At 35.2% G+C, this 18,307-nt stretch overlaps 2 protein-coding genes across 3 annotated transcripts; one reads left to right on the forward strand and one right to left on the reverse strand.

The window, feature by feature from the left end:
* The first annotated feature begins 4,322 nt into the window (after positions 1-4,322).
* LOC307141668 (V-set domain-containing T-cell activation inhibitor 1-like) lies at positions 4,323-13,221 on the forward strand. Of its 2 annotated transcripts, none has more exons than XM_079842045.1 (4): positions 4,323-4,572; positions 7,091-7,438; positions 8,478-8,753; positions 12,077-13,220. In XM_079842045.1, exons 1-4 carry the CDS (start codon positions 4,533-4,535, stop codon positions 12,202-12,204), a joined length of 792 nt encoding a protein of 263 aa, XP_079698171.1. In that variant the 5' UTR covers positions 4,323-4,532; the 3' UTR covers positions 12,205-13,220. The 2 variants fall into 2 exon arrangements, with proteins under 2 accessions (XP_079698171.1, XP_079698172.1); XM_079842046.1 differs by having other exon boundaries at positions 4,350-4,572; positions 6,193-7,438; positions 12,077-13,221.
* Positions 13,076-17,012, reverse strand: LOC307141669 (V-set domain-containing T-cell activation inhibitor 1-like). Its single transcript, XM_079842047.1, has 4 exons — positions 16,902-17,012; positions 16,162-16,503; positions 15,505-15,780; positions 13,076-13,573 (listed from the first exon to the last, which is right to left on the reverse strand). Exons 1-4 carry the CDS (start codon positions 16,936-16,938, stop codon positions 13,446-13,448), a joined length of 783 nt encoding a protein of 260 aa, XP_079698173.1. The 5' UTR covers positions 16,939-17,012; the 3' UTR covers positions 13,076-13,445.
* Positions 17,013-18,307: the final 1,295 nt, after the last annotated feature.

An 18,307-nucleotide genomic window follows, 5' to 3' on the forward strand; every position in this document is an offset into this window, starting at 1 on the left:
GATTCGAACTGCGGCGGGGAATACGTCAGGGCTGCCCCATTTCGCCATACTTATTTATATTGACTACTCAATTATTAGCCAATTACATTAAGAATAGTGCCTTGCAAGGAGTTGGTATCATGGGAAAGGAGATCATCATCAGTCAATTGGCTGATGATACTACCCTTTTCCTTAAAAATTCAGACCAGATTCCCTTGGCTCTTAAAACTATTAAAACGTTCTCCAATGCATCTGGGCTTCATCTCAATGTTCTCAAATGTGAATTAATGCCAATCAAACAACTCTCTGTTTCTAGTATATGTAATATCCAAGTCAAAGAGACAATAACCTATCTTGGAATAGTAATCTCCAAAAACTCAAAACTTAGGTGTGATTTAAACTTTTTGCCCATCATAGAGAAAGCTAAAAAAAGATTTAATCAGTGGCTTCAGAGAGATTTATCTTTAAAAGGAAGGATTCTTCTCTCCAAGGCAGAAGGCATCTCACGTCTGACATATGCAGCTATCTCATTAGACCTTGATAAAATAATGTGTAAAAAGATTGATCAATTACTTTGTAATTTTGTATGGAAAAATAAGACTCATTATATCAAAAAATCAGTTTTATCCAACAGCTTCAGTAACGGTGGTCTTAATTTTGTTGATTTTGCAACGTTAAATAATACTTTTAAAATCAACTGGTTGAGGAATTACTTAAAAAATCCATTCAGTATTTGGAATATTATACCAGAGTATGTTTTTTCTCAGTTGGGAGGTTTGAATTTTCTGTTGATGTGTAATTACAGCATTGAGAAGATCCCTGTTGCTCTCTCTAATTTCCATAAACAAGCACTATTAGCGTGGTCTTTGATTTTCAAACACAATTTTTCTCCGACCAATTACTTCATTTGGAATAATAGGAATATTTGTTATAAACATAAGTCTTTGTTTTTTGAAAACTGGTTTAAGAATGGGATCAATCGGGTTAGCCAATTATTTAATCAGGATGGTTACTTATTCACTTATCAGGAATTTCTCTCTCACTTTAATATTCCTGTTGCTCCTAAACAGTTTTCCACTGTATTTGGTGCCATCCCTAATGGTGTCGTTATGCTATTTAAAGGCCATAATAGTCTTTTGAGTAGTTCTGAAATGCCTCTCCCAGACCCGGCTGACACGTATGTAGGCAAGATATGTTTTAAATCTACATTAAAAAATAATAGAGATATTCGTTTTCTTTTTCTAAATGACTGTGTTTCCACTCCTCATGTTGTTACAAAATGGAATACATTAGTGGAAAATATCTCATGGAAGAAGGTTTGGACTCTCTCTAACAAGTACCTTTTGGTAAATAAGGTCAAAGAGATTTCTTTTAAACTTATTCATCGTTATTACCCAGTCAAAACTTTCATGGTGTCAAAGTTTAAATTAAGTATAGATGCAAATTGTACTTTTTGTGATTCACAACCAGAAACTATCTTGCATCTTTTTTGGCATTGTGGTCATACAAGAAAACTTTGGCAAGATATTTGCCAGTTCATTGTAAACAATATATATAAAGATTTTGAGCTCTATTTCAAGGATGTTTTGTTTGGGTTTTTCATTTATGAGAAGCAAGATGAAAATATTTTTTTTCTTTGCAACCTAATAATTTTTCTTGCTAAATATTTTATCCACAAATGTAAAACTATTAAAGTTACCCCCAATTTTTCTCACTTTCAAGAAGATGTTAAGATCTATATTAAATCTATATCTACCTCTTGTAACAAAAAGGCTACTAAAACTCTGAATGTATGCTCAAATTTTGGCGTTTTTGTTTAATTAATGTATTGGTAACAATGTTGATAATGTTGTTTCTTTCGGGTTTTTTTTTTTTTTTTTTTTTTTTTTTTCTCATTTCATTATTATTATTTTATATTTTGTGGGAAGACTTGTGTTTAATTGATGCTTCCTCATCTGTTTATTTATTTTCATTTTTATTTATTTATTTTTCTCCAAACTCAAATTATGTAATGTTTCTCCGTCCCTGAACCTCTGGCTATGTTTTCTGGTTTATGGCTTCACCTTTGCATATTGTAAGTGAATGTTTAATAAAAAAAAAAAAAAAAAAATTTAAAAAAAAAAAAAAAAAAAAAAAAAAAAACTCTCAGATAGCGAGCAAATATTGAGTAGGCCTATACTCTTTCGAGTCTTGCACTTAAACGGACAAATTCACACAAGAATTCTCTACATGACCGTCTTGAGTATCTTAGCAAACTAATATTCCTGCTGTCTGTGTTTTTAATGTTAATCAGACAACAAAAGACAAGAACATCACTCACTGCTTTAGCTTTTGTAATTTTAATAACGATCTTTAATTTATACAGTCAAATACAATGATATTTTACATTCCATTACTGATAATCAATTTCTGTACCTGAGAACTAATGTTAGACCTATCAGAAAAACCTGCAAAGCACAGTTTATTTTATAAGTATTGTATTTATTTGTGCTTTTGCATATGTAGTGATGCTTGTGATGTTTGAAACGTCACCATCATTAAGTACGTGGCCAATTGGGTACCTCTCCGCATTTGTATATAAGTTTGTTGTTCATGCCCCCTGGAGTGCGTTTTGGTCGAAAGCCCGCCCTTTTTTCCACGCACTGTTGTGGATCGCAGAATGTGATGTTGGTCCGCCAGAGCTGTGTATGTGGTGTACGTGTACTGCTTACCCTCAGGGTGCCCACCTGCGCGTCCGGGCAGCACAGTAGACATGTCGGTGCACCAGCTGTTCACCCACCAACTAAAGGAGCTACAGTATGACTGTGTGTGTGTGTGTGTGTGTGTGTGTGTGTGTGTGTGTGGTTGTGAGTGTCCCATCGTCTAATTATAAGGGTCCTCCTTAAGGCATTGCGCCTTCTCTCCCCTCCTCTCTCTCTCTCCAATCCGCGCTCTGGCCCGCGCTGCTGCTTTGGGTCATCAAACACTTCTAGTCCAGTGGCTAAGGGCTGAGTGTTCCTTGGGAGCGGGCTGGTGTTGGATTGCACAGGCTTCACTTTAATACGGGTTGTCATTTATTGCTGTGTCACTATTTCTGGTCATTATTTGCAGTGATTCTTTGTGGATGTGATTCTGATTGGTGGGATTTCTTTTGGGTACTGGGTGCACCATACTAGCCCGCTTCTCATAAAGGAAGCCAGTCTCCCCCCTTGCATTGATTAATTTTGGTTTGATTTCTTTTTCATACAACAATTAAATGCTGTGTTTGGGACTTTAAATTTTGTAAGCTCTTTTTAACTTTAATAAAGATACCTGTTTAAACGGAAACTCATGCCTCTTGCCCTTTCCAAGTGGAGCTTATTTGCGTGTTCTATTTGATAATTTCCCCCTTTTTCGGGGTGGCGTAGTCATTACAAATCAGCCACATGCTACACATAGTTAGATTATTTGTTTTTATTTTATTTGTCATTAGTTCTTTTTTCCCTGAATACAGCACATACAGACGAACTATGAGTAATTTGAACAGTTAGACCCCTAGTAGCCTAAATATTCACTTAATAAATATGTATTACAGGCCCCCACTAATTATTCTAGAAATAAGTTAATTCAACAAAGGTAACCTCTTTTGCTCGAATGCATACTCCTACATGTTTTAACATTTATGAACTATAATTTATGTGCCCTATACCATCACCATTCATATCTATGCAACCAATAAATAAATTACTACTAAAGTATACAATTGTTTACAAAAAAAAAATGTCTTCATGTATCTATGTATCTAGTCACTTAATTTTGCTCTCAAAATGCACCAGATTTATGCTTTTAAATTTAAAATGAACAAAATTTTCTTTTGGGGAGCACCCCCTAGCCTAGAGGGACCAATGTCTCCCCAGCACAGTCTCACAAAATCCTGTGATTAAACAAAAAGAATATATTTATAATGTTATATAAATATTAATAAACACTGCTACAGCTTCTTGTTGAGCTCAAAAGCCTTTCCACTGTTGTCAATTATGTTGGTCCATCTTGTTTATAACTATATACAACTATGATGGAAAAAATCTTGCTTGCATTGCATTTACCACAGGCCATGTGCTTCTACTACTTATTTGTTATTTCAAATCACATTTGAAGTTGCTCATTTTGAATTCCTTTTCACGCATTATAATACGTTTTGTTATCAATAATATAAAGTATTATTACCTTCAGTGTAGGGCTATTTATACTGGTTCACTGTTTACATGTATTTAAATGTGCCACCCCTCTCTGAGTCTGTGCCCCAGCCAAACACCCCCCCCCCCCCCCGCCCCCCCGCGGGCGGACGAAAAATTGTCTAGACCCGCCCCTGCACACAGCATAGCAGGTAGCCTACGTAACTGAACTTTAGTGAACACACCCAGAGTCAGTAGCGATCTCACTAATCAGATATCACTACAGATACTTACTTTACTTGAGCTTCTAACCATTGCAGATCACACAAATAGTGACACTTTATTTCTGACTTGCATGTGATCAACGATGCACTGAACTTCCACGATATTTTAAACCATGTTCCTGACCCCCCTGCGACGATGCTGTGGCTCCTTTTGTGCTTCGTGGATGTTCTTGTGGGTAAGGCTTAACGTTACATTTAATGAATAGAAATCGCAAGGCGTCTGATGCGATATAGCACACTTTTATGCATACATCTAAAATCAAGTACACTTTAGATAAAAATGTATTCGTGGCATGCTTTTTTTGTGGGTGGCATGCTTTTTTTGTGGGTGGCATGCTTTTTTTGTGGGTGACATGGCGCCAAAACCGTGACCATTTTTAATTGAGGGATTAACATTTTTCAGTTTTCTGAAACTGATTATAGACATTCACCCCTGACTCTAATCGAGTAAAATATTTGGAACATGACTTGAAAAGCATAAGCATATTCAGCGGTGAATGACATGGACATTCCAAAATGTGCTTGCTGCTGGAACTTACCCTTACAAAAAATAAGTATAGCCTACTTCAAGTTAATTTTTTTTTAAGTATAGGCCTACTTAAATAAAGTTCAAGTGCATTTTAAGTATACTTTATGAATTAAATATAGGCCTACTAATATCACTTTTTAGTGTATAGTTATACTTTTAAGTATAAAAAAAACTTAGATTACAACTAAGTTTTACGTTTGTACTGCAACTGTACTACAAGTGAACTTGTAGGTACATGAACTTGTAGGTACATTGTAGGTACATGAATTTGAATTGATGAATAATGATCATTAGTCCGTCAACACCCCCAAAAGCTTCACATGTATTGTTAACCCTTGGTCTCCATTTCATTCGGTAACATTAGGCAGTTTTGAACTTATATGCTGTTTAATGTTTGACGATCGCATTATTTTACATTTGCGCAAGTAATCTCCTGTCACTTTTTTTTCTGCTTCACCTGTGTTTTGATCCGGAGATTCTGTACTCTTTCAGAAGATGAAGGAGAAAAAAAATCTCCTGTCACTTTTTTTTCTGCTTCACCTGTGTTTTGATCCGGAGATTATGTACTCTTTCAGAAGATGAAAAAAAAAAAAAAAAAACTCTTTCAGAAGATTTGTAATAGCCTACTAGTGCCCCCTACTCCGCATAACAGTGAAAGCATATCTAGCCAGAAAAAAAGAGTAAAGTAGATAAGAATGTAATGTAGATGAAGTAAATTCCTATGTCCACTACCAGTGCACTAGCTTACACAAACATGCATATACTCAGAATTAGTAACATGCTTTATAAATCAGTATTTTCAAACAATGTAAGTTTATAAGACAGTATTTCAAATTATGTGAAAAAAGAGGCTTCTCAATCAAAAGATTAAACAACTGCCAAGTATACTTAGAATACTTTTGATCAATATATTCTTTAAAAAAATGTACAAGTAGAGTACAAGTAGGCCAAATAGACATTTCTGTCAGTATAAGTCAAGTAGCCTCTAAAGTGCAATTTTTGCATTTTTAGAATTTTATATTTCTGAAAAGTAGGCTACATAAAAAGTAGACTGAAAATATACTTTCTTATTTTTTTAGTTTAAAAGAAGTATATTAATAGCACACTTGAATAAACGTATTTTTCGTAAGGGGCCAGGCACACAAGCAAATAGTGAATGTAGAATGCCAAATTTCCTATCAGTCTATATTTGGCATTTTAAATTCACTATGGTTTGGTGTGCAGTCTTTAATTTTACTGATTTAACTAATGCCGTCTTTCTTTTTAGGCTATGTACCCTGTAATTAATTTGGAGAAGGAGGGAAACCTGGCATCATAAAGCTAAATTCAGTGACCTTGTGTACCTGGCCCCTTATGAAAAAGAAGTTTATAAAAAGATTTTAGTATAGATCCGTGGTTCCCAATGATGTTCCTGGAGACCCCTCCAACACTGCACATTTGGGTGTTTCTCAAACGGAAGGCTGCACATCTCGGCTGCCACGTCATCAAACTTTGCTGAAGGCCATCTCAATTTGAAGGATCCTTGGAAGGCAGCCTTCGTTTCGCGTCCTTCATTCAGCCGGTTTTGAAGGATGCATTGGATGTATCCTTCGTGGCCTTAAATCACCCAATCCTTTACCAACATTTAAATTCACAAAAATAAACTGACGGAAAACGAGTCGCACTGAGCTTGTCTGACAAAAAGAATGTTTTCGGACATTAAAGCATGTTGGTCAAAATTATCGATTTTTCTTTTATGCCAAAAATCATTAGAATATTAAGTAAAGATCATGTTCCATGAAGATATTTTGTACATTTTTTGCACCCTCAGATTCCAGATTTCGTAGTTGTTTCTCAGCCAAATATTGTCCTATCCTAACAAACCATGCATCAATGGAAAGCTTATTTATTCAGCTTTCAGATGGTGTATACATCTCAATTTAAAGAAATTGACCCTTATGACTGGTTTTGTGGTCCAGGGTCACATATTACAGATAGTTGCTAGCAAAGGGCTTGAGTCTGCACATTTTTGTGGTACCATTATTGTCAGGTCCAATGTTTGTTTTTTCGTAATATATCAAGTTTATGTATGTAAAAATATGAAGGAAAACTTGATTTCTCATGATATGACCCCTTTAAACTGTAAATGTTTGCAACTCTAAATTATTCTTGCTGCCTCTTTCCAGCCTCATTTGAAGTGATTGTCCCCGATAAGCATCTGCCTGCAATCCGGGGTCGTCCAGCTGTACTGGGCTGTGAGTTCACACCTGATCCTGACCTCTCCAACTTGGTGGTTACCTGGCAAAGATCAGAGAACTCAAAGGTTGTCCACAGTTTCTATTATCAGCAGGACCAATTGGACCGACAGAGTCCAGAATACCACAATCGGACGTCATTATTTATTTCAGAGCTTCATAAAGGAAATGCCTCACTAAGAATTGCAGCAGTAAGACCGAAGGATGCGGGCCTGTACCTCTGCATAGTGAGCAATACAAAGGGAACAGGAAGAGCCTTGGTGAAAGTGACCTATGGAGGTATGCGTATGATGAATATTGGAGTGAATATGCTGTACAATGTTTCCAGAAGCTCCCAATTTAGTTTTCAGTCAACAAAAATAACTTGGTTGATCCTATTTGACAGCTCATTGATTTTGTTGATCATAAATGTTGATCATATATATATATATATATATATATATATATATATATATATATATATATATATATATATATATATATATAATTTTTTTAAGTAATTCCAGTGTTTAATGTAGTTTTTGGAACGGAGAACTGGCTCCTATTCGGAATCGGCTCCATTACAGCCAAATTACATTTCGTTAACTATTCCTGCATAAGCATTCTTCCATCTATGTGGACGGGATCACCATACTAAAATGCTCAGACTGTGATTGCTGCACTTTTATTCTACACTGCTAGTAAATTTACAATATTTACTGAATTTATTGACCTTAAATTCTAGTATAGTCTGATTGACAAAATAATGATTTGCCAATATTTCAAAAGCATACAGCTGGACTTTATTAGCTATTCAACTTACTGTTTCATTTTATCTTTTAAGTTTTTTTTTTTTGAGGATTAGGTATCCTGAGAATTGAGAATATGTCAACAGTGGTTTGGGTGTGGCCGTATCATGTTTCCCATAGTCATGAAAAGGTCCTTGAATATTTAGTGGTCCTTGAAGTATTGAAATATATTTTAAAAGTGTGATTTCACAGCCCGGTTTCACAGACAGGGCTTAGATTAAGTACCTTTATACAATTATGGCATTTAGGTAGCTTTAATACATTTTTCTTGGGGGGGAAAAAAACAGTACTTGTGTGCATCTTGAGACAAAACAATGGCACTAATATATTTTAGGAACATGCATTTTAGTCTGGGACTAGGCTTAAACCTTATCTGTGAAACCAGGGGATAGTGTTCTAGTTATGCTTTGTTGTAAAATACATTTTATAAGCTAGAAATTACTTTAGTGATTAAAACAATCAATATCCTTTTTACATTTTACTTTGGTATATTTCAATACAACTCAGCTGATCATGTGTTTCTTTCTCAGCTCTTTACTCTGAGCCCAGGTTGAGCATCCATGTAAACTCCTCTGCATTAACAGTGCAGTTTGAGACGGAGGGATTCCCCAAACCTGAGGTGATCTGGTTGGGGGAACATGGCCAGAACCTCAGCTATCACCTGCAGCTCTATGACCAGACAGAAGATGGGCTCTATTTAGTTAAGAGCAGCTATGAGGCCCAGAAGTCAGCGGTTAATGTCACATTTACACTGAAGAACCACCTCCTGAACCAGAACCTTCAGAGACCTGTGTTCCTCAGTTATGGTATGACTTTCTGTGTGCAAAGTGTGTGTGGGGAGGTGGCGGTTAGAGACGTGTCAATCATTACTCTATGAATTTAAGGCATGTTTGACATGTCTCTAGTGATCTGTTGCCATATTTTTCGTGGTATTTAATAACACAGAACTCCTTTGTCTGCTTTAGGTTTTTAGACTTACCACACCATGTAATTACGTAATAGTTACAAGTAAAAAGAGTAAGACAGTGATTCAATTGTTTCATCTACAAACGTTTTTAAGCTAGAAAGCTGATGTAAGAGCAATGGAATTGCATAGCTGATAAAAACTTGTGATAAATGAGAAAGGTGTGTGTTAAACGGTTTATGTCAGTGATAGAGGTGATGACACGCATGTAAACTATGCCCAATGTAGAAGAACAAAAGCAAACTGCATTTATCTAAGTATTATAGAATTTAAAGAAGGTGTTGGTAAATAAACTAGTGGCTACACCCATTCTGAAACCAAAAGACAATTAACAGCTGTGTAAAGTATTTAAACTGAGAACAATTTGTTGCTTTTAAATGGTTTGTCAAGATTAAGATAAGTTGTTCCTGGAAAAGCATGCCTATCAACTAATACGATTCAGTGTTCCCACGCTTCTTGAAAGTAGCCTACTGGAATTTCAGATACATGGATTCAATGCCTGGAAAGTCTGCGAAAGCAAATGTAGGTCCTTGATAGTGTTTGAATTAAATTTTGTTAGAGTAGAAGGACGCTATTACAAAAATTGGCCTTTTAATCGCCAAAAAGCAGAAAAAAAAGCGGCGCAAGTGCATGAATCGGGAAGTGCAAATTCAATGATGCTTGGCTCAGTATTGAGCTAAAAATTAGCTAATCAAAGTTCCAACGAATAATACCTAATAAAGTAGTGTTAATAAGCGCAGCACTGCTTTGTATTTCTGCTGTTCTACTAAAAGCGCGATCTCTACATCTATTGTCATTTTCATTCAGCAAGTCTCTTGTTTGTTCAATTTGAAGACCCATATTTTCATACAGTAAATGTTAACCGGTGGATTGATAAAATGCTAGTGTGCTTTAAACAATTTTTTTAAATAATAAAGTATCTAGAATATTATATATAATCATATTTTCAATTAATATGTATAATCATTTTACATTTTTTAATGTTTTTTTTAAACATTTTATTCAATATATTATTTTATAAAAAATACTTTGTCGTTATTGTACTAGTTTATTAATTGAACTGTTGTTGAAATCGTCATTTTATGGTTTAGGATATTACCATAAAGCATTTTTTTTCCTTACATTTTTTTAAAACCCTGCAGATACTGCCTGTACAGGTGTTTAACAAATAATTGTGAATGTTTTTATTGCCTAACAATTACCTTATCCATATTATTTTATTTAATTGCAAAATGTTGTATATAATGGCTATTCATAAAATGGGTTCATTAAAAACAATCATTTTCATAACAAAAGAAAACTCAAATCAGTGTGAAATAAATATTAAAAGCAGGAATAAGAAAGCTACAAACTGCATCTCTGGTTCAAACCCACTCTCTCACTCTCACTCTCACTCACTCTCACACACACACACTGTACCAGCCCTCATTGGATTTTATCACTGAAAACTGCTGTAATGATAGGCACAAGTCCTTTGGTCGTTGATGCTGCAGTAACAAACACCATTATTGTGCTTTATACAAAATAAAAGGAGCTTTAAAAGGCCTTGAAAAAGCCTTTAAATATGGGGTTCATGAAAGAGTGGGAACCCATAATATTTAAAGGTTAGGTTTAGGGTTTGCCTAAGTGTTATTGATTTGGACTATCATTTCCATCTGATTTAACCCCTAGTGGTTTGGTTTAGGACCAATCCATTTGAGCTCTTGGAGTCTGTTCTACAAGCTGATGAGTTGAATCAGGTTCCAAAATGTGTACTGGGCTACATCCACATTAAGACACTTGAAAATTCACCTTTTCTCTACACTTTGGCCTTCCGTCCACACTAAGACAAACTATATCATGTAAGATATCAATGGTTGTATCAGTGTTGTTGTGCATGCTATTTACTTTAATTGAATTCTTAAAGATTAATGTTACTTTGTGCAATCTTCATATTACTTTTGCAAATATGACAGAAAATGTATAGCACGAGCACTTTATTATGTCTGGTTTCTCAGTATCACGTTTTATGCATGGACAGTAAGGTGAATTAAGCATCTTGCTAGACACATACCCTGGTTTCACAGACAAAGCTTCAGCTAGTCCTAGACTAAAATGCATGATTTTAGAAAATTTGAGCTGTTTTAACTGAAAGTAACTTGCACTGAGATATCTTAAAATATGTCAGTGCCATTGTTTTGTCTTAAGACGTTTATAAAAGCTACTTAAATGCCCTAATTGAACTAAGGCCTAATCATGGCTTAGTCTAAGCCCTGTCTGTGAAACCAGGCTAGAGTGATTTTTTAACCTAAAATATCATGAAATCTTTCAACAGAGACATTGTGTCTTACATGAAATCATGGAAGCCATTTGCCTTTTTTGGGGAAAACACAATGACTGTTTCAATTGTCTCCAAATTTCAAATATGTATCATAGGACTGTAATCTCTAACTTTATATGACTGTTTTCCCTTGTTAAATATTGTGCAGAAGCCAGTCTGTCTGTAGCTTAGTTACTATCTACACACATTTCCATAAGTGGAGCTCTTGAGAAATTCTACTGTGATGGACATGCATTTCTAAAGGTCAACTAGTGGACACAGAACACAGTAGATGACATTTTAAACGTGAAAGCGGTCAGTGATATTAATAATAAAACAACATTATTTAGTTTATTCACAAAGATATTAGCCTGCATGGTTTTGGTTAGTTGTCATTTGAATGACTGATTGTGCACCTCCAATATATCCACACTCAAAAAAAAAAAGTTCTATATGGCACCAAAAATGGTTATTCGTCATAATCATAGAGGAAGCACTTTTGGTGCTATATAGCACCATATCTTAACATGTTCTGTGTATGGTAGCGGTGCTATATAGCACCTTAGTGAAAGAACCAGTGAAGAAACACTGAGGCACCAAAATTGGTGCTATACAGCACTTAAAAAGATTCCTCTATGATTACGAGCCAATAACCATTTTTGGTGCCATATAGAACCTTTTTTTTTTTTTGAGTGCATGTACTGAATTCCAGGGTTTGAAAGGTTTTGAAGCCTTTTTTGAAGTATTAATCCTAAATGCTTTTTATATTGTGAGATATAATGTATAATAATATTCATCTTGACAGTGCAATTGACAATCTGAAGCACGTACCACATATTAAAGCAAAGCTTCTTTTTCTGTTTCAGATGAGGACATAACTACAAATCAAGGCACCATCGCAGTTGTCCTGTCTGTGGTTTGTGTTTTTCTGCTCATTGCTGTCATTTGGTTAGTGCGTAAGCGAACCAAACGGAGATTTTCCACTGTCAACTGATTGCTGTTGTAGCTGTTTCTAATGCTTTGCGTGCATGTTTGGACTTCAAACACTACATCACAGCCCATATGAAACACAAGCGGAGCAAATGTTTGTTCATTCTTGTGTAGGATTCTTCAGATAACATAATTTTACTCAAGAATGCTTGAATGAACAGTATGCCAACAAAAAAGAGACTGTAAGAGGGAGTGTGGGTCTGCTGAAAGTCATTTTTTGTGTTCACTGCTTAATTATTTTTCAGTTGTGCATTTTTTTTTTTGTACTAAATTAAATATTTATTATTTTACCTACTGCTATCCATAAAAATAGGGCACAATGTAGTGTATTAATTCAATAGAATTTTCCGTTTTTAAATAAAAAAAATTTTTTTTTTAGTATGGTTAGAATCTGTAAAGCCAAACGTCATTACACACATTCTACCCGTTGCACTCTGTCTTTACATCTTTGAATAATAAGTGTCTTTGTAGAATCCCTTAGAAACCCAGTGTTTACAGTATCAACTGGTCACCTTTTAACAGAATTTTTTCTGGTGTTGTCATTGTTGACACAGCTATTACATGCAGCACATAATTGTCTGTAATCTATAGACTAGCAATAATTAGGGAGGATACTGCCATGATGACAGCTTAGGCAATGGCTTTGATGAATTGAGCTGTTTTATGCGAGTACACTGCATTTAAGGGTTTATGGGGATAATAAAAGTGCTAAAATTCCAAGTCAACATTGCTTTCCTGCAATTTCCTCCTGAATAAATATGTGTATCTTAGCAAATGGAAAAAGGTTTTATCTATTTCCAGGCAACTCAATGGAAATTAATCTTTGTACAGAAAGCTGACTCAACCCTCAGGTATATAATTTCACAAGGGCATCTGATTATCATCTTAGTTTATTTCCTGGTTCTCAAACGTTTTAGTTTACACAATTGGAAATTGTCATTCTTTATGCCCCTTTATGTCGTTCTAAATATGCATTCATTTTTTTTTTCCTTCTGTGGAACAATAAAGATATTTTGACACATGTTTGTCGATACAATGAGTTTTTGAGATCCAAAACAATACTGGACACCACTGACTTTCGTTGTATGAACAAAAACAAATTGTAGGGGAGACCTAACACTTTTTTTGACTTTCTCAGTTTGTGTAAATCTACTTGGGGTTCAGAGATTTTTTTTCCCCACATTAATTTTACACATGCTAGTACAATTATATGGTTTTGTTTTATCAATACAGTAAATTGGAGCTTCACAGGTAGGGTTTTATTGATTTTCTAAATTGTAAAAACATCACAACAGCAAAAAGAATGACACTTATTATTGACAGAGAAATTATTGCCACCATCTTCAAGCTTCTACCTCCATCCTCATTTGAAACTGAAAAGGAAAAAAAGCAGGAAATGAACAACCAATAATGCATCAGAATTCTGCTGTAAATCAGCACTAAAAAGACAACAGTGTCATTGTTCAGCTGAAGTCAGTTACTCTAAAGTGAATCAATTATGAAATGAGTTCAATTCAGCTATGAAGCAGTTCTGGAGAAAACAGTGATGTCATCATCTATCTCAGTTCTCATCCAATAGTGTCCATACACTGAATATTAAGCATCCTACCTCAAATCGTAATTATTCTTAAAATGGGTTTAGATGATTTACAAATTGAAATCAAGCTTAAGATAAGACAAGCTTCGTATATTCAATAACAACAAGAAAAAAGGACACAGACAGCTTGTGTATTGAACAGCTGAAGTCACCCTTGAGCAGCAGTTGAACTGAATATCCAGTAGAGTAGAAACATATGCTCACACAGAGGTAGTGATGCTTTTCATAAATGTTTGTTTATTCAGTCCATAAAGAAAATGTAGTGACCTGTGAAAATAGTTTTTGGTTGACTTTCTTTTACTAAATGCGATAATTACAGCTACATTCAATTCAATGACACAAAGTAACTTGACTGACGGTTACTGCACAAACTAGGTCTTCAAACCAAACTAGTTGTATGACTTTTTGCTACAAAACCATCGAGAGTAACCTGATGCTGCAGCTGCTTTTTTCCCATACACTATTTTTAGAAGAAATCACAACATCTGTTCTTCCTCATGTTAGCACATAGCAGTAATTTCATCAAAAAAAAATTCTTACTGCTGGTTGAGCAAATAAAACGTGTGTTAAAACCCTATGGGCTTATCAATGTTTCCATTTCTTTCGTTCTCTTGGTTAAATAAAAAGACATTGTGTTCATTTCCTCCATTTGTGGTTGTCTTTATGAAAGAGCTATTAAGACAACAGATCTAAGTTTGTTTTCTAATGTCACCAGTTCCTCGCAAAACTTCATTCTTTTACTATGAGATAATGTGAGAAGTGTTGTTTTTTCATTAACAGACTATATTATTCTTATTAAAATAAGCAAGATCTTATGCACACTGAACATGGCCTGCAGGCTGCAGAATTGGAATGAATTCACAAAGCCCCTCGCATTTTTGGATAATTTGGTAATACCGCAGCTGTTCATTTCACAGAGTTTAAACCCATTCAGTCATTTAGTACTTATTCAATGTCACTTATTATACACAGCCTACGATCATTATGGACAAATCATGGCTATTATGGCTGTTATACTTCCATTTTCATGGTGAATAGGTTTGAATTTTAATATCACAATTTTACTTCAATAACCCCAATCTATAATTATGGAATTCCAAAGCTGCCAAAATAATAAATGAACACATAAATAATTATACAAAGGAATGTATTTTTTTTCCACATTTATTTATTTATACATTTATTTATTTATACATTTATTTATGTATATATGTATTTATGTTTACATTTATTTATTTATACATTTCTGTCTGTATGGTAATGAGGGGGCGTGTTTTACCTCAGACAAAGCAATCAAGCTCAGAGTGGCAGTGCTGAAGTTTTGAGGCCACAGTGACACCTTGTGGTGTGACCAAACCATAGACTGTAAAAAAATCTGGACGTAGTGTCCGTGACGTCACCCATAGGATTCTGATGAGCAGTTCTGAAGAGCAAAGTAGGGACGAGCTGGCCGTTGCCATCTTGGCAGCGCGTCATCGCACGTCACTCCCGGATAACAGAAAATGGGCAAAAAGGCGGGACGTGGATATGAAATAAATATGACACTAAAACTAAATATGAAATGCAATTATACATAAATAAAGAAATTACATTTTGAATATTTATTTAGGCTATTTATTATTTTTGCAGCTTTGAAATTCCATAATATAATTCTATAGTGAATACCTTCTGACATACTCTTATTTCAGAGTGAAAGAGGGTCTTTACCATAGCTGAAGGTCACAGGTCTCTGAAGGTTCTGGTTCAGGAGGTGGTTCTTCAGTGTAAATGTGACATTAACCGCTGACTTCTGGGCCTCATAGCTGCTCTTAACTAAATAGAGCCCATCTTCTGTCTGGTCGTAGAGCTGCAGGTGATAGCTGAGGTTCTGGCCATGTTCCCCCAACCAGATCACCTCAGGTTTGGGGAATCCCTCCGTCTCAAACTGCACTGTCACGGTTGTGGAGTTCACATGAATGTTAAACCTAGGTTCAGAGTAAAGGGCTGAGAAACACATATACACAATCAGAGAGTTTAGTTTAGTTTAGTATCCTCAGAAAGCAAAGATGCACCAACAGTAACTTTTAGTCATTTTAAAAACCTCCCAAAGAATGTCCTTTCCTCCATAATTCTGTACCGAATAAGCTGTCGTTGTTGGATATTACAGGCAATTGACTACACAAATCTGCACATATTCAAATAAGGCTACACATAATTAGATATTAGTTAAAAAACTGAAGTCACCATTACTTAAAGTTCAGAAAAGTTCTTGCCAAGCTATAATAATAACAACAAGGCATAAAAACTATTTCTGTTTATTATAATCAAAATCCTTTTAAGGCTATACATATATATTTTATAGTCTTTGTTATAAATCCAGCATACCCCCATAGTCCAGCTCTATCTGGGCTCTTCCCGTCCCTTTAGCATTGCTCACTTGACACAGGTACTGACCCACATCCTTAGGTCCAACTGAATTTATTCTAAGGGAGGCATTTCCTTTACCAAGCTCTGAAATAAACAATGATGTCCGATTATGGTATTCTGGACTCTGGCGATCCAACTTGTCCTGTTGATAATAGAAGCTGTGAACGACACGTGAGTCCCGTTGCCAGGTAACAACTAGGCTGGACAGGTCAGGATCAGGTGTGAACTCACAGACCAGTACAGCTGGACGACCCCGGATAGCCACCAAACACCTGTCAGGAACATTCACCCTAAAAGAGGCTAAAAGAATGTGGTCTAATGTAAGATATGTTCTCATTTACAAAAACTAAAAACAAAGATTTTGTAGCTTGTATTCAGGGTTGAATCATTATCATGAGGCAACAAATGATAAAAACGCCAACAACAGCATGCCAATTACTGGGATCTTACTCAAGAGATTCACTTTAACAAAGTAGTTAATAAATAAACATAAAACTTATAATATCTCTTATAATACCACCTTTAAAAACAAACATGAACATTGAAACATATTGTAATATAGCCTACAATGAAAAAGAATGAATCCACGAATTATTATTTAATTTCTATGCTACCAGGTGCAACTGCAAAACGCAAAACGAATGATTGTAAGGTTCATAATACATGACAAAACATTCGATTATAAATATTTTTCTTACTAGTACCGATGATCCACACGCAACATAAAAGAAACATCTTTGAGGTGAGGGAGGCTGAGCTATGCAAACTGTTTTTCTTTTGTTTTTGTAACAACAGACATGACCGTTTTTTTCGTTAAACGGACTACCGGCACATCCGAGATCTTAACTGTCCATTTCGTCAACGCCCCTTTTTAGGAAAATAAACTAGAGACTTCCCATAGACTTCAATACAAAAGAGCGGCACAAAACAACATCCGTACACAGCATGAATAACTTAAGAAATCACTAAGATTAAACATTTCAAGTAATTATATGTCCAATGAAAGATACGTCCACACACTTAATTTGGTCAGTTTAAAAACATCTCCCTTCATTCTCCCAGCGTCAAATTGGTATAACAAGTGAATGATTTTACTTCGTTTTTGCAAGTAAACATCTTTAAATATATATGTCTTTATATTTAGAGTAGGCTACTGAGTGCACTTTTCTGTCCAGCCATTCAACTAGCCTGACTTAGCTTCCGAAAGCATCCGTATTCAAAAACATCATTCACTGACTGAATACACTGGGTGGAGTTGTTACACCAATTTGACAGTGGGAGAATTAAGGGACATGTTTTTAAATTGACCAAATTAAGTGTGTGGATGTATCTTTCAAGCTCTATGGCAGGCAGGCTGGACATATAATTACTTGACATGTTTAATGTTGGTGATTTCTTACGTTATTCAAGCCTGCCGGCTGTTTACGGACGTTGTTTTGTGCCGCTATTTTGTATTGAAGTCTATGGGAGTCTAGTTTATTCCCCTAAAAGTGGGCGTGAATCTGTTCAGAGACATTCAACGTTGCGCCGGTAGTGCGTATGCAGTATGTATTTAAGATTACAATAATTGACATTAGCCTAATTATGTATTTATTTTAAGTCTCGTGAATTATAAATATTAATATTTCAAATTAATGTTTCAAATTAATATCCATGGTGGTGGCATATATTTTCATGACAGCGAATCTCAATATTTCTCATCTAGTCAACAACGTGCGACGGACCTGTAAAAATCAACATGAAATAGGCTTTTGTTAACAGATGTGCATTATTGGCCTAGCTGTGTATTCTGGTTAAATAATTCCACCAATAAAAGCTAATATCAAACTGCATCTTAAAACTGCAATGAGATGAAACCATCATAATATATTAACCCAATAACACGTCAAACTTGCTTATCTTATTTCCCCAGCACAATAAAAGTAGCTAGCTCCCGGGTTCATATACAATATTAACTCTGTAACTCTGTCTCTCAAATAGCCTGCAGGAACTAATTATAGGAACTATATTTGAGGGTGAATTTAAACACACACGTTGGGTGCTATGCTCTCAATAATTATTTAGTGCTGTGTTTTAGTTCCGTTTTTGATTTTTGCTTCCAACG

This window comes from Gobio gobio (assembly GCF_949357685.1).
Source record: "Gobio gobio genome assembly, chromosome: 18".
Lineage (NCBI taxonomy): Eukaryota > Metazoa > Chordata > Actinopteri > Cypriniformes > Gobionidae > Gobio > Gobio gobio.